Source organism: Odocoileus virginianus, chromosome 12 (genome assembly GCF_023699985.2).
Source record: "Odocoileus virginianus isolate 20LAN1187 ecotype Illinois chromosome 12, Ovbor_1.2, whole genome shotgun sequence".
Lineage (NCBI taxonomy): Eukaryota > Metazoa > Chordata > Mammalia > Artiodactyla > Cervidae > Odocoileus > Odocoileus virginianus.
Genome location: NC_069685.1, coordinates 66,203,375 through 66,218,326, shown reverse-complemented (window position 1 = coordinate 66,218,326; position 14,952 = coordinate 66,203,375). Strand labels below are relative to the sequence as shown.

Here is a 14,952-nt window from a genome sequence, read left to right as displayed (position 1 = left end):
GGGAAGCATGATCTCGAGAGAGGGGAGTCTAATGGACCCTGAACTGGAGTCTCCCCTGACCCAGGGGTCACATAAGTGGTAAAGTCCAGAGTGGGGGCATTGGAATGGGGAAGGGGAGGGACACCTTATGAGGAAGGTGGGGGTGGGGAGAGAACCTCTGCTCAGGGGGCCTTAGACCCAGACAGAGGAAAAGGGGTTTTGGAAGCACAGACAGAGGTGCAGTGGGTAGAGGGCTGGAGGTGGGGCGTTCTACCCCTCGCCTTCTCCCTCCGGATCTCGAGGGCCCCTTCCTCCCACGTCACCCCCACTCCCTTCTTCCATCCCGTGCCCTCCCCATTCCGTCCCCCTATCCCCACTGCCCCCTCATCCTGACCACCGCCCTCGTCCTGTGCTCATCTCTATCCCTGCCTCACTCCGTCCCCCACCCCCTTCCACTCCACGCCGATCGCATCCCGCTATCAGCACCTTACCCACCCCCCACCTACTGCACTTCCCACCCCCCGTCTCACCACCCTTGATCTCTCACCCAGCCCTCCCTGCCGCTTTCCCTCCCTCCCACCACTTCCAACCCGCCCTACTCCCTCCTCACCCATTCCCCACACCCCACCCCGTTCCACGCCTATTGCCTAAGGCCACTCTTCCCCCTTCCCACACCCTACCCGCCCCACCCCGCCCAGCCACACCCTACACACCCTCAGGCCCCCTCCCCCGCCAGCCTGGGGGCGTGGCCTCGGGCGCCACCCCTCCCCCTCTCTCCGTGCCCTCCCCGCCTCTTAAAATAAGCCCCTGCTGGACTCCCTGGGAGACCCCACTCACGATCCCAAGATCTCGTGAGATTTGCTCCGGGAGGAAACAGAAGCTGGGATTGGTCGTGTTAACGTGGTTTCCGGGCACGTAGCTGCTGAGTCACTGCTCAGCGTTCAGCGGGGACCACGAGGCGAAGCGCGGCCGTACAAACCGTAAGTTCCCGCTTTGGGTCCCCCGCTTTCCCGCGGGGTGACCTTGAACTAGTCCCTCGTTCGCCCCACGGACCCCTAATTCTATTTGCCGGCCTAAAACGAGTTGTCAGGCCTGGGGGCTGGAGTTAAGGCTGAAGCGGGTAAGGAGCCGGCCTTGAGCCAGCCGGGGCCACGTGCTCCGGAAAGAGGCCGTGGAGCCACGCTGTGGACGCAATAATCCAGCGGACCAGGGTGTGCTGCCACTTGGCACCGGACGTGGGGTTCCCTCTGGAGGTTCCAGGGCGTGGAGGGCCGAGAAAGGGACAGAAACGGGGCTGTGGGACGGTAGTCGGTGTCCTTAGAGCAAGGGCCCTTTGACCCGGGCGCCAGCTCGGTGCTTCGCTTGTCCGCTGGTCCAGCCGTTGAGAAATTGCTCAGCTTTGGAGATAAGAGGAGACTTGCACTCACATGGCGGGGTTGGCGCTCCAGTTTTCAGTTTGCTTTCCGGCTTCCTAAATATACGTGTTAACACACCGTCTTCTTGTTTTTGGAGCATTTTGGTTCTTCCTCTCAGGCTTGGGTGGACACGGGTGACTGAGAGGATAGGAGACCAGGGAATCCAGGTGTTTGAGGACCTGAGGCCATTGTAAGCTGAACCAGTGCGGGTGGAAGTCATCTTCAGGTAAGCTGGTCCCCTTCGCCACCTCTGGTGCCCCCTCTGTGCTGATCATCGTGGAGCTGGGTAGCGTCTGTGGCCTCAGGCCTTCAGGGCAGGAGGAGGATGAGCACCCTTTAGTTTTCCTAGTTATTTTCCTAAGAGAGCTTTGGTCCTGCTGCTGTCTTAGAAGAGGCAGGTGCAGTGTGTTGGGGACCCATTCCCGAAGCCACGGTTAGGTTCAGAACCTATGCTTGAGAGGCTGGTTTCAGTCTCTAAGACACTCGACCCCTGTGTGGTATTGGACAAGGGCTGGGTGGTGAGCCCAGGGAGGTTTTGCTCTCCCTAAATGTGGGACCCCTGGGAGTGAGGTGCTCCTGGAAAGAAAGCACTCAGGCAACGGAGTGAGTCCTCCAGCTGCAGGTGGAGGAGGCCAGGGAGGTTGTGTGGCCAGACGTGGAATGGAGAATGGTGAGGGACCCCAAGGGCAAGGATGAATGGGTTTATGCACTGGGGGTGCTGGACAGCCCTTGGGCCCTGCTGATCCCTGCACACCTGGCTGTAACCCCCAGTATCACTGCTGTCTCCAGAGCAGAATGTGTGGACCCTCTCTCCCAGAGCTGCAGACTCTTGAGTGTCTGTGTCAGGACAGACTGGGGCCAGGACCCTGAGAGGAGGAAGATGTGCAAAGAGGAGAGGTCAGGGTCATGAATCCAGGGGAGTTCAGGGCAGAGGGAGAAAAGGGTCAGCCTGGGGCTGCCAGCCAGTCCCCTTCCTGTGCAGTGTGTGATCAGAGCCCAGCCCACGGCAGAGAGTCCCAGAGCTCTGCTTCTGCAGTCACGGCACTGGACCAGGGTCCCCACATCCTTCATATCTCCTGCCTCACCTGTGGGAGGGGCCTCTGCACAGCTGCTCCCTAGATCCTGCCGGTGACACCCCATCAGAAAATCTGCCTACTTGCCCCTGAGGAGGGCAGGCAGTACTGGGAGGTTTCCTCCTGGGAGATGGCCTGAGCCTGAACCCTTGGAGGACAGCTGTTGAGCTGAGGTAAGGTGTAAATCTAGGCCTTTCTGGATTTCTCCCCGAATGTTGCACTGTTGCCCCATCCTCCTGGATGACCTGGCAGTACCACAGACCTGCTGAGTCCCTAGACTGTGGTGGGTGGTGTCCCCTAAATGGAGGCTCCTGTTCTGTGCTCTAGTAGTCCCAGCCTTTTTGCTGCCCAGACACAGAGTTGGGTATTCCAGTCCTCAGAGACTTGCCTGGGCACACCGCCCTACCAGACTGGCCCAGAGATGGCTTGGGGAGCCCCGGACCTGGCCAGAGGCACCGCTGCCCTGTGACTGTCCGTGGCCCCTCTGTGACAGTCTTCTGAGCCCCAGCCCTGCCTGTGAAAAGGCCCCTGCTGACGATGTTTCAGTTCTTGAAGAAGCTGAGATGCGGAAAGTGAAACACTTGATTTAAATTCTGCCAAATACCAGGTATTGTCATTTTGATTCAGAATCCAGCTTCAGGCTCCCATTCCCCGTCCCCTGGAAAAACTTGAATAAAGAGCGTGTTTGTGACAAAAGAAATGAAGATGTCTTAGAGGCATGATGCCAGCAAATATTACTTCAGGTGGTAGTGATAAAGAAACTTGGAGATAGTATCAGGCCTGAAAGCACAAAGAAAACGAGATGTTGGAAGCAGATCCAGGCTTAGGAAGTAGGTGACAGTTGGCCAGGTTGTGCATAGGAAAGATCCTCACCTCCAGTTGAAAGTTATGTGCTGAGAATAAAGGGAGCAGAGTTGAAAGGACTCCTTGTTGACTTTTTTGCAAAGAAATGAAACACTTTAATTCTCAATGCTTAAGATCATAGAATACCAAAAAAAAAAAAAAAATAGCTTTAGCATTTTTGTTTCTCTAAACATTTATAACCAGTCAGTCCTAAAGGAGATCAACCCTGAATATTATTGGAAGGGCTGATGTTGAAGCTGAAGCTCCAAAACTTTGGCCATCTGATGTGAAGAGCTGACTCATTGGAAAAGACTCTGATGCTGGGAATGGAAGACAGGAGGAGAAGGGGACAACAGAGGACAAAATGGATGGATGGCATCACTGACTCAATAGACATGAGTTTGAGCAAACTCTGGGAGACAGTGAAGGACAGGGAATCCTGGTGTGCTAAGGTTCATGGAGTCTCAGAGTCAGACAGGACTGAGTGACTGAACAATAAACATTTACAACAGTTAGTGTAACAGGGTTCTTAACTTTAAAAAAATATGTAATGGCTGTGGGAAAATATCATAATTGTGCCTAAGATTATGAAGGTTGGCTTTGCAGTTTCAGCATGAGTGGTCACCCTGGTGGCCCTGCTCCACTGTACAGATCAGGTTTGCCTGTCATTATTTTTGAGGCTTGCTTGCTTTTCGTTTGTTCAGACACCCTGAGTGGAAGATCATGACTTTTTTTCTTTTCAGTCTTACTGAGATATTAATAGAATTGACATATAGCCCTGTGTAAGTTTTAACGGGTTCAGCATCATGAGTCCATTTACATCCATCCTGCAGTGATGAGCACAGTTAGTCTACTGAACATCTTTTCATATGGATACAAAATTAAATAGAAAAAAGTATTGTTTTGATGAGAACTCTTGGGGTTTACTGTATTAACTTTTATATCTAACATAAAACAGCATTAGTTATACTTGTGTTGTATGTCACCTAACATAAAACAGTGTTAGTTATACTTACGTTGTATGTCACCTCCCTCACACATACTTCTAACTAGAAGATGAGCATGACAGTTTCACGAGGTGTGCCTCCCCGTCACCCAGAATGATGCCCCCCAGCCACTTGGTAAATATTAGAAACGCCTCCCCCAGGCTGCCCCCACCCACTCCTCTCTGAACCGCTCGCATCTATGTATCCAGTCTTGAGCTCCCTCCGTGTGCCCGTGGAGTCAGGAAGCGGGGGCAGCCACTGGCATCTCCCCTAGGCAAAGAAGAACAGAGTCGGACCCTGTGAAACCATTCGGTGTTGTTTCCAGGGCTCCAAAGAGCTCTGGCACCACAGTCCTTTATGTCTCATGATGGAACACGTAGCCCCAGGTCATTCACCTTAAAACCTAAATAATCGGCCAAGCAGAGGTATAGAGTTGGTATGGAATTTAAAGACTCAAGAGGCAGTTTTCTGTAAAGTTTAACTGGGGGTATCCTCTACTGCATATTAATGAAGTCTCCTTTATGTACAGTTAGGAAGGTCCCCTGGAGTCGGGAATGGCAACCCACCCCAGTATTTTTGCCTAGAGAATCCCATGGACAGAGGAGCCTGGTGGGCTACAGTCTATGGGGTCTCAAAAAGTGGGACACGCCTAAGGGACTAATACTTAATACTAGAAAGAAATGAGGTGGGAAGCACAGTGGTGGAAAGAGGTGATGGGTCAGAGTAGGACACCTGTGAGGCTCACGGGCACGTGCTGCCTCAGTGCTCAGTGCGTCACGCTTTCATAATCAGGAAGGGGGAGGGGAAAGACCTTCTTTTTCTTGAGTAGATATCACGTTTCCATCATCAGTGCCTCCTCCAGGCAGGGCAGGGAAGTTTACTTGTCCTGCTCTACATGGTCAGGCTAGGACTATCCTAGTTCAGTTCAGTTGCTCAGTCGTATCCGACTCTTTGCGAACCCATGGACTGTAGCACACTAGACTTCCCTGTCATATTACTTGGGAAAGATATTTTTAGGTCTCAGTACAATGCAGGTCTTTCATTTTGAAAACTCACCTTTCCATAAGTGATTGTATTTTGTATGCACAGAGCCTGTTTTGGGGGTCACTAACTTGATGACACCACTGGGCAGGTTGTAGGTCTTGTTTTCTGCTATTGTTTCGGGGGCATTGTGGAAAGAACATGCCTTAGGGGCCAAAGAGCATGTTTTGGGGGTTTTTAACTCACGGAGCTCACGAGGCAGAATGTAAGTCTCACGCCACCACTGTTTTATTATCTGGGGCCGTGTTTCATGCTTCTGTTGCATGGTTTTGTTGCTAAGCAAGTTAGCTTGATTTAAGCAAGCCAACCTGGCTTTGATGTTAGATGACTTGTTTTGCTTTATGAATCGAGCAAGCCTACATGTTTTAGAATTTTCCCATTACTTTCTTGAGTGTCATTAGTCTTATTGTGGTCTCCCAAAACCCCGTTAAGTTTCTTCTCTATCTGCAGTTCCCTGATGGAGTATCGAGCTAACTGTTCGATCATTGTGTTCTATTATTCTGTCCCTGGCACCGGGGACACTCCCAGCCCCCGAGTGCAGGCTGCAGCGCCCTCAGTGATCCCTCCACCACTCCTGCAAATGAGACGCAGCTCTGAGAGCCAGGAGACCAGGCCCCTAGTCCTGCTGTCATTTCCTCCCTCCCCCTTGTTCTGGGCTACCCCCTGCCCAGTCCTACCTGCCTGGAGTGGACTCTCAACCTCCCACCGCCTGCACCCCGCCCCCCCCCCACTTCACCCTATTGCTGCTTTGCCTCTAGGAGCACCACCCTCAGGAGTAACTGGCTAGAGTTAGGGTGATCTGGACATCTGGCAAGTCTTCACTGGGGAGGAAGAAGGAGGGAACCTCTTTTGTTTATGTCTAGATGTCATTGAATCTGTCTTGCCAAGCACAGGAAGAGGCAGAGAGGGCTTGGAGAGACCTTTTTCGAAAGACCCAGAAAGCAGAATATTCCAGGGTAAAGAGATCTGACTCCAGAGTGGAGGGAGGACAGACATACTGGAACTCCAGGTGGGATCTTGTCTGCGGAGGATGGGTCTGGAGAGCCACCATCAGCCAGGTCCCCAAGGCTTGTCAGCCTGGGGCCTCTGAGGACCAGCCAGGCTGTGGTCTTCTTCCAAAAGCCAGGAAGGGACATCTTCCATCATTTCTAGTGCCTCTTTGGGCACAGATGCATTCTAAAGACCCTAGGAAGGCCCTGGGGAGCAGATGCTTTGCAGTCACAGAAGGAATTCTGCAACTAGAGAGGGATGAGCTCTTCCCACCCCGAAATGAGCTCAGAGAACAAAAACAGGTAGAAATGTCCCCCAGATGGACTCACATGTGGGTCCTGGGAGTCGTCCTGGGCCAGACCTGACACTAGGCAGGAAGAACACTTCTTCATGCAGATGAGCCCCTAGTGCTGCTGTGTCCGGTGAGTCCCCTACACGCACACAGTCTGTGGAGCTGGAGGTGGACAGAGGAGTCCCCTGCGTCACTTAGAAAGACTTTTTGGCTGATACTTCCTGTTTTTAGATCATTTGAAGACAGTGGTCCCTCCTGCATCCTTAGATCTCCTGGATGCTGAGTTGCCATGGAAACATCCCAAACTTAGACCTCTGCTGTTTCCTGTTTCCCCAAGTCCCTGTGAAGTCGTCTAGCTCTCCCTAATGTTCAGTGGGGCAGATCTGTCCATCCATCCATCCATCTTTGCCCAAGTGGGTTTTCCGGTTACTCCTTCGTGAAGCACGACAGCGTCCTCCCTTGGCTGAGTCTCAGGCTCACCAGGCTGAAAAGGAAACCAGGGGTGAACTTCGGCTTCTCTCTGAAAGTGTTTTGAGGTACTGCTGAAAAGTGTCAGTGTCACTTTGGCTGCTCTTAATCAGGGACTTGATGGTTATCTTTGTTGCGCATCTTGAGCTCCTGCAGCTGATTGGTCAAGGTGATTGCCGGAAGTTAAAATGCCCACAAGGCACCTTCCAGTTTAGCCCTGTTTTAGGGTTCTCCTTCCGGGACGCCCACAGTGCTGGCTGCTGGTGGGGATGGTAGGAATTTGGTGAATGCCGTCTCTGGGAAGTTACCAGACTGCAGAGTATCCTTCAGGGAAGGCCGCCTTCTCACCCTCCAAATAGGAGAACTGTTGGGGCGTCACAATGCCGGGGGTGGAGAGGTTCCGTCCGTCTGTGTTCTGAGACCGCGGCAGAGCCAGCGCGCCAGCCAGCCCAGCAGGAGCTTCACCACAGACCTTTTGATGCAGGCTTTGCGCCTCCCCAGGGAGAAAGTCCGTGTTGTTACCTATGCTTAATGCAGCGCAAAGGAAAAACGGAATTGTATTTGTGGGCTTAAAGTTGAGCCCCCACCAGAATCTGTTTTAAGTGAGAGCCTTAGGGGAAGGAGAGGAGTGGGGGTGGGGGGTTTCGAAAGCGCTTTGCGTTACTTGCTCAGTGGCCCTGAGGGGACGTCCGGTGACCCAGCTTCACTTGGGAAGGATCCTTTGAAGGTCATGGTGAGGGTACAGGTCGCTGGACAGAGCCCAGGCTGGGATGTGCAGCAGGACACCTGAGCCTCTGGTTGCAGCCGTTTGCTGACACAGATTTGTGTCCTTGGCCCACGTTGATTTCCCTTCAGGAGAGCCCATGACCCTAACCCCTCAGTGGCTTTCAGGCAGAACAAGGCGTGTCCCAGGTTTGGCCAGCCAAAAGAGTTCCATCCTCTCCCAGCCCACATTCCTAAATTTAGTCTAGTTTCAGGGAGGAAGTGCCCTTTGCCTCCAGGGAGGGAGGAAGCTGGATCTTGATTTTGCCTTGGGTTTAAGGGATCCACCTGGTCCCTTCTTAGCCACTCCTTCTGGCAATTTCTCAAGCCTATCCTAAGAAAAGTCTTTGAATTCTTCCAAACAAAACACACTTGTCTTGGGTACTTTCCTTGGTTTCATTACAAATGTCTGGTCCCTCTGTTCTCGTGGCCAGCTCCTAGGTGTCATTTTGACCTCACCAGTTCCAGGGAAGCATGGACCCTCAAAATCTGGAAGACCCCCCCATCCCTGCATTACCCATCTGTTCCCCCGTGAATGGGCACATGTTTCCATGTGTGGGGTAATGTGTAAGTGACAGTGTGATACTCTGGAATCTTACTTTGTTTCTTTTTCTTCTGGGGTGACACCACCATCCTCACAAAGCTGTCTGAACGTGAACATTGGGTGATTTTGATGTGGCCCAAACTACCCCAACGAATGTGCCTTCAGGTTGGTTTTCTTTTATATTTTGCTTTTGTGAACAGACATAGGATCCCAACAGTTGTATGTAGTGAAAAAGTAAAAAACCCACTCAGCCTTAACTGGATGGTGATCAGTAGTAAGAGAGCACTTTAGCCAGAAATGGAAATTTCAGCCAGAATCTGAAAAGTGTGTCCTAGAAGGAGAAGAGGGACTCAGGCCTGAGCACACTGCTCCATGCTGGAGCCTCGGGCTCTGACAACTGCCCCTGCTGGGGTCTTCTTGGGACAGGCCACGATCCTGTAGAGAATGTTCTTTGCCTTTCCATTCACGATGGCAGTTGCATGCTTTGCTTTTGCTTCTACATGCAGTTTTGCCTTTATCCCAGACAGTTTGGTTTCTTCTCTAATTTTCGCCACTTGTACAGACTGTTAAAATATTTCTTAACCAAATAGAATTTGGCAGGGGGGTGGGTGGGCGAGGGGGATGGGGTAGGATGGAGTGAGAATGAGGGAATGGGGCCACACGAACAGCATCTGGGGTCTTAGTTCCCGGATGGGGATAGAACTCGTGCCCCTGCAGTGAAAGCACAGAGTCCTCCTCACTGAACTGCCAGGGAAGTTCCTGAAATTGATTTGATGAAAGACATCTAATTAGGAATTTTGGGGTGACATTTTACATTTTAGTTTGTGACCAGTGATTATAGTTCATATCATTTTATAGTTTTGTGATTTTACTAGTTTAAAGGGTTTTGGGGGTTTCTTTTTGTCTTTAAAACGAAAAACTGTTTTTTAATTCCATGGAATACCAAAAAAAAAACCTGTAGAATAGTTTAAAGAGTGGAGGCTTTGTTCTGAATGTGAGCGCTTTGCTCCACTGAACTGAGTGGTGATAACATTTGTAGAAGAGACACACAGTGAAAGGTATGTCTTTATATTAAGTGGCGTAACAGCACCCATTGTGTGAGTTATTGGTTGGAGTTTAGAGACAGGCTGTGTTGGGCTAAACTCCTTATTCCTGATTTCAGCCCTTGAGTAATTAATCAGAAGCTTTCTGTGAAGAGAGCGGGGTCAGCTGTCAAGACTCCTAGGTATCCACCGGCCAGCAGGGCTGGGATTAAATGCAGCAGCCAGTAGATATGGGATGGGGCAACAGGTCACCTTTCCCTCCTTGCTGCCTGGAGAGATAGGCTTGTCCTGGTGCCAGTGGGGCCAAAGCTGTGACTTTGTGGCCAGAGGATGTATCTGACCTTGCATTGGGTTCCCTGAGGGTGGAGGGACAGCAGGGTCTCCTGGGTCCTTGGCTGGAGAAGGACCCCCACCGCCCTTGCTCTCTGACATCCCCCCAGGACTTGTTCCAGAGTAGATTCTTCAGGATGGGCGTCCAGGCCCCACCCCGACTCCTGGAGTTGGCCGCCAGAGCCTGCTGCAGAATGAGGCGTTGACCATTGCGGCCCTGGAAGAGCTGCCCATTGAGCTCTTCCCACCGCTGTTTACGGCGGCCTTTGCCGGGAAGCACACCCAGGCCCTGAAGGCGATGGTGCAGGCCTGGCCCTTCCCCTGCCTCCCGCTGGGGGCCCTGATGAAGGACCACCAGCCTCATCTGGAGACCTTCCAGGCTGCACTTGACGGCCTGGACGTCCTGCTTGCTCAGGAGGTCCGCCCCAGGTAAGGTCGACCTGGCAGACTGGGGAGGCCTGGGGGTGTCAGCAAGATGCAGCCAGAGCGGGAGGGTGCGGGGTCACCTGGGAACAGGTGTTCGGGTGTACAGGACTGGTTGAAGGGAAGAGGGGACAAAAGGCCCGTGGGCCCAACCCCCCACCCCCCAGTGTCCCTGAAAGTGGGGACCAAGGCGGGCCCGGAAGCCGGAGGAGCTGCTGGTGTGTGGAGTGCAGAGCCCTCGCGGGGTCCTGGTGCCCAGTGGCCTCTGCACAGCTCAGCGTGTCCCCCGTGGCCCCGCAGGCGGTGGAAGCTGCAGGTGCTGGACCTGCGCCGGAACGCGCACCAGGACTTTTGGACCGTGTGGTCCGGCATTAAGGCCAGCATGTGCTCGCTGCTGGAGCCCGAGCCGGCCCAGCCCATGCAGAAGAGGCGCAGAGTGGAGGGTTCGATGGCGGGGCCGAAGCCGGTGCGGGCCCCCGTGGAGGTGCTGGTCGACCTGTGCCTCAAGGAGGACACCCTGGACGAGACCCTCAGCTGCCTGCTGAAGAAGGCCAAGCAGAGGAGGGGCCTGCTGCGCCTGCGCTGCCAGAAGCTGCGGATCTTCGCCATGCCCATGCAGACCATCAGGAGGATCCTGAAGGTAGTGCAGCTGGATTCCGTCCAGGACCTGGAGGTGAATTGCACCTGGAAGCTGGCCACGCTGGGCAAGTTCGTGCTGCACCTGGGCCGCATGGGCAACCTGCGTCGGCTGCTGCTCTCGCACATCCACGTGTTGCCGCGCATTGCCCCCAACCAGGAGGAGCCCTACGTTGGCCAGCTCACCGCCCAGTTCCTGAACCTGCCCCACCTGCAGGAGCTCTACCTGGACTCCATCTCCTTCCTCGAGGGCCACCTGCACCAGGTGCTCAGGTGAGGCATGGCGCCAGCTCCGCAGACCAGAGCAGGCCAGTCTCGTTTTGTTACCCCCGGGGCGTCTGCTCTGTGCCCTCTGGGGACATTGCCAGGGTGCATGGGCCACTCAGAAGTCCTCACAATGCCAGCCGCTCTGTCCCCAGGCGTCTTGTCACATCACCTCCCTTGTTAGGGTCAGAGGCATGGCCTAGGTTAGATGCCGTCAAAGGGGACTTCTTGCTGGGAGCCTGCATCGTGGGGGCCAGGTGAGATGCCCTTGGGAGTTCTTCCCAAGAGAGTGATGTCTCAGCTGAGATGATGACACATAACTAAGCGTGAAGGACATTGGCCCATCAGCGTGAGGTTTGAAGTCTGAAGCTCTGTCTCTTCCTCCCATCTGCCACTTCTGTCCTGAGCTGTTTTAGGCTCCAGGTGAGCTGTGGGAAGTGGGTGATTCTGGAGATGACAGGGAGGGATCAGGAGGGGAAAATTGTGGCTCCTAAGCAGTCCAGAGAAGAGAAAAAGTCAAATCAGTATCATTGTTGAAGTGACTCCAATCTCTTCTAAGTTCAAAATTACAATAATTATTTTCTCTAAGACTTCTGAATACATAGGCTATCCTCAGTAACAGGTTATTGCTCTGCCTTGAATACAGTGATGAAAGCTGAGAGGGTTCAGCCTAGTCTGTTTCTATGAATGAGTTGGATTGATTCCCTTTTTGGCAGCTGCAAACTCCAGGCATTAGGAATAAATGTGTACTGAGCAACCAGAAGAAAGAAAGAAAGAAAGAAAAAAAAAAAGAATTGTAGGTGGTGATGGACGGTTTGTGCCTCCGAATATCTGGGGGATATTCACCCAGGGATCATCTGTAACTGCTGGGACCCACCAGCCCATGTCCACTGCATCCAGCCTGCTGTTGAATTCAACTAGTCATGTCCTGTAAAAACATCTTAATTCCTGCTAACCAAATACTAGTAAGCTGAAATAGGCAAATAACTTTTGTTTACTGTTTGTTTCCCACATTGGAAATAGTTCATCATTTTGTGCAGGGGGAGGTCATACCCATGTGAGCTTGACCTCCCCCCCCAGGAAGACCCCCTGCCTTCTTGTCAAGAAGGTGAGAGGCCAGCTCCAAGCCAGTGAGATACCCTGTGTTCCAGTGAAACAGGCCTCTCCTCCCCACGTCCCTCCGCCCACCACCTCCGTCCCTGGGACTGACTGCCCTGTCTCTCCCCAGGTGCCTGAAGACCCCTCTGGAGACCCTGTCGATCACCAACTGCCTGATTTCAGACTCAGACCTGACGTACCTGTCGCAGTGCCCGAGCGTCAGCCTGCTGAAGGACCTGGGCCTCAGCGGGGTCAACCTGACCAGCCTCAACTTGGAGCCCCTGCAGGTCCTGATCGAGAGGACCTCGGCCACCCTGCAGGACCTGGACCTGGACGAGTGCGGCATCATGGACTCCCAGTTCAGCGCCCTCCTGCCCTCCCTGAGCCGCTGCTCCCAGCTCACCACCTTCAGCTTCTGTGGCAACCCCATCTCCATGGCCGTGCTGGAGAGCCTGCTGCGGCACACCGCGGGGCTGAGCAGGCTCAGCCACGTGCTCTACCCCGCGCCCCTGGAGAGCTACGAGGATGTGCGCGGCACCCTGCACCTGGGCCGCCTGGCTGAGCTGCACGCCCGCCTCAGGCAGCTGCTCTGCGAGTCTGGGCGGCCCGGCGTGGTCTGGTTCAGCGCCAACCCCTGTCCGCACTGCGGCGACCGGACCTTCTACGACCCCGAGCCCATCCTGTGCCCCTGCTGCGTGCCCGCCTAGCCCAGCTCACGAATTGCGGGCTTTGTACCCGGCACTGGGACACTGCCACCCAGACCTCAGTGCATCTAGAAGGAACACAAACCACGGTTTCAGACAGTTGTTCAGGGCATGCGGGAAAAGGAAAGGTGATTCAGAGTGGGCGGGGGAGGGGTTGGTGGGATGTGGGGAGAGATGTGTTCCTACAAAGTTAGAAATGTGAATCTGGATTTTGGAGGGGGAATTTGGGCTTGGGAGGTTGAAGGGGTCATTACCCCTGTGTTGGATTGTTACAAAGAAATAAAGGGAACTTCAGTGTCAATCATCTGGTATTCTCTGATCTCTGACCATGATTCTCCCCTTTAAACTCATGACTCTCCTGTTAGTGGTTAATAAAAGGGCCTGAGCGTGAGTGGGGCCTAGATGCTCTCTGATGGACAAGGATCGGCTACAGGAGTTCAGGGCACCATTTGTTACCCAATCCCTGTGGTTCTCATTTCCAGGGCATCCACCTCCTCACTTATTTCTGAGGCTATTCAGTCTGTCATCATACACAAGGTGTGTCCTCAGGGCCTGGAACAAACTAAGTGTCCAGGAGTGAGCACCACTGGAGGGAACCTTCTTCCAAGGGACCCTCGATGCTAACCCCACCCAGGCGCTGGACTCGAGCATTTTCCCCAGTGGATCCAGCAAATGCAAAGCCTCCATCTTGGACCCTGGGCAGTGCCAAGACGGGTTCACTGTGCAAAGTCAGGCCCGGAGTCCTGGGGGATATTCACCAGCAGACCATCTGGAGCCTCTGGGACTCACCAGCCCATGCCCACCTTCCCACTTCTTAGTCACATCCGACTCTGGGACCCCATGGACTGTAGCCTGCCAGGCTTCTCTGCACATGGAGACCATCTGGAGCCTCGGACCCACCAGGCTGTGCCCACGTTCCCACTGCTCAGCCGTAATCTGACTCTTTGGGACCCCATGGACTATAGCCTTGCCAGGCTTCACTGCCCATGGAATTCTACAGGTGAGAATACTGCAGTGGGTAGCTGTTGTCCTTTTCCAGGAGATCTTCCCAACCCAGGGATTGAACTGAGCCTCCAGTTTCTAAGAGAACCTAAATGTGCTTTTATGCCACAATACCCTACAGGTTTTATTTTGTTTTTACATTAATAAAAACTTACACGATTATTTATTCAAAGGCTGACGGAAATCCATTCCCAATCATCAAAATCACTTCCGATTTCAGTATTTCAGTGTTGAGTGTAACTTGGCATTTTTCTCCTTCGTGTGATTCATCTGTAACTTTTTTTTAAAACCTTAATCCTTAAGTTTTTACCTTAAGCCACATGGTAAAGATAAAAATTTCCTCCAAATCCTGGTTCTCTGCCAACCTGGCAGCACTGAGGCTTTTAACTAATTCTCTGCCCTTCAGAACTCTTTGCTGAGACCAAGTCCTCTAAGATTCAGAGAAGATGTAGCAACTAAAAATAACTATACCCCGTTTTGTGACCGAAGGAGCCGGGACCGGCATGGACGGCCAAAATTTTGATCTAGGAATGTCCTGGAAATTAACATCACCTTGATTTGAGCTTCCCTGGTGGCTCAGATGGTAAAGAATCCACCTGCAATGCAGGAGACTCCGGCTTGGTCCCTGAATCGGGAAGATCCCCTGGAGAAGGGAGTGGCTACCCACTCCAGTATTCTTTCCTGGAGAATTCCATAGAGGAGCCTGTTGGGCTCCAGTACCTGGAGTCACAAAGAATCGGACAGGACTGACTAACACTTTGACTTCACCTTTAATACTGTGGGTAAGCAGATGGTGCAAGTCATCATTGGTTGAGTTTTTCAATGTGTCACTGTCCATTATGTTTTGGTCCCTCTCTGTCCCACCATTGCATTTAAGCTGCAAAACCATCCTTTTTTGATTTCTTACTCAGGGAATTAGAACTGACAGCAGAAGCAGCAAGAAGCTAGACGCTCTGCACTGATTAGGTGAGGGTGAAGGAGGAGAGTGAAAGAGCCGGCTTAAAACTAAGTATTAAAAAAACTAAGATCGGCGCATCTGGCCCCATTACTCCATGGCAA

The 14,952-nt window shown here is 52.8% G+C and overlaps 1 protein-coding gene across 1 annotated transcript; it reads left to right on the top strand.

Annotated features, from left to right (window-relative positions):
- Positions 1 to 768: 768 nt before the first annotated feature.
- LOC110123565 (PRAME nuclear receptor transcriptional regulator) lies at positions 769 to 13,192 on the top strand. Its single transcript, XM_020871617.2, is given in 7 exon segments — positions 769 to 959; positions 1,513 to 1,620; positions 8,493 to 8,558; positions 9,877 to 9,934; positions 9,937 to 10,195; positions 10,490 to 11,098; positions 12,318 to 13,192. Coding segments are annotated over 5 exon segments (1,539 nt in total). The 5' UTR covers positions 769 to 959; positions 1,513 to 1,620; positions 8,493 to 8,522; the 3' UTR covers positions 12,895 to 13,192.
- Positions 13,193 to 14,952: the final 1,760 nt, after the last annotated feature.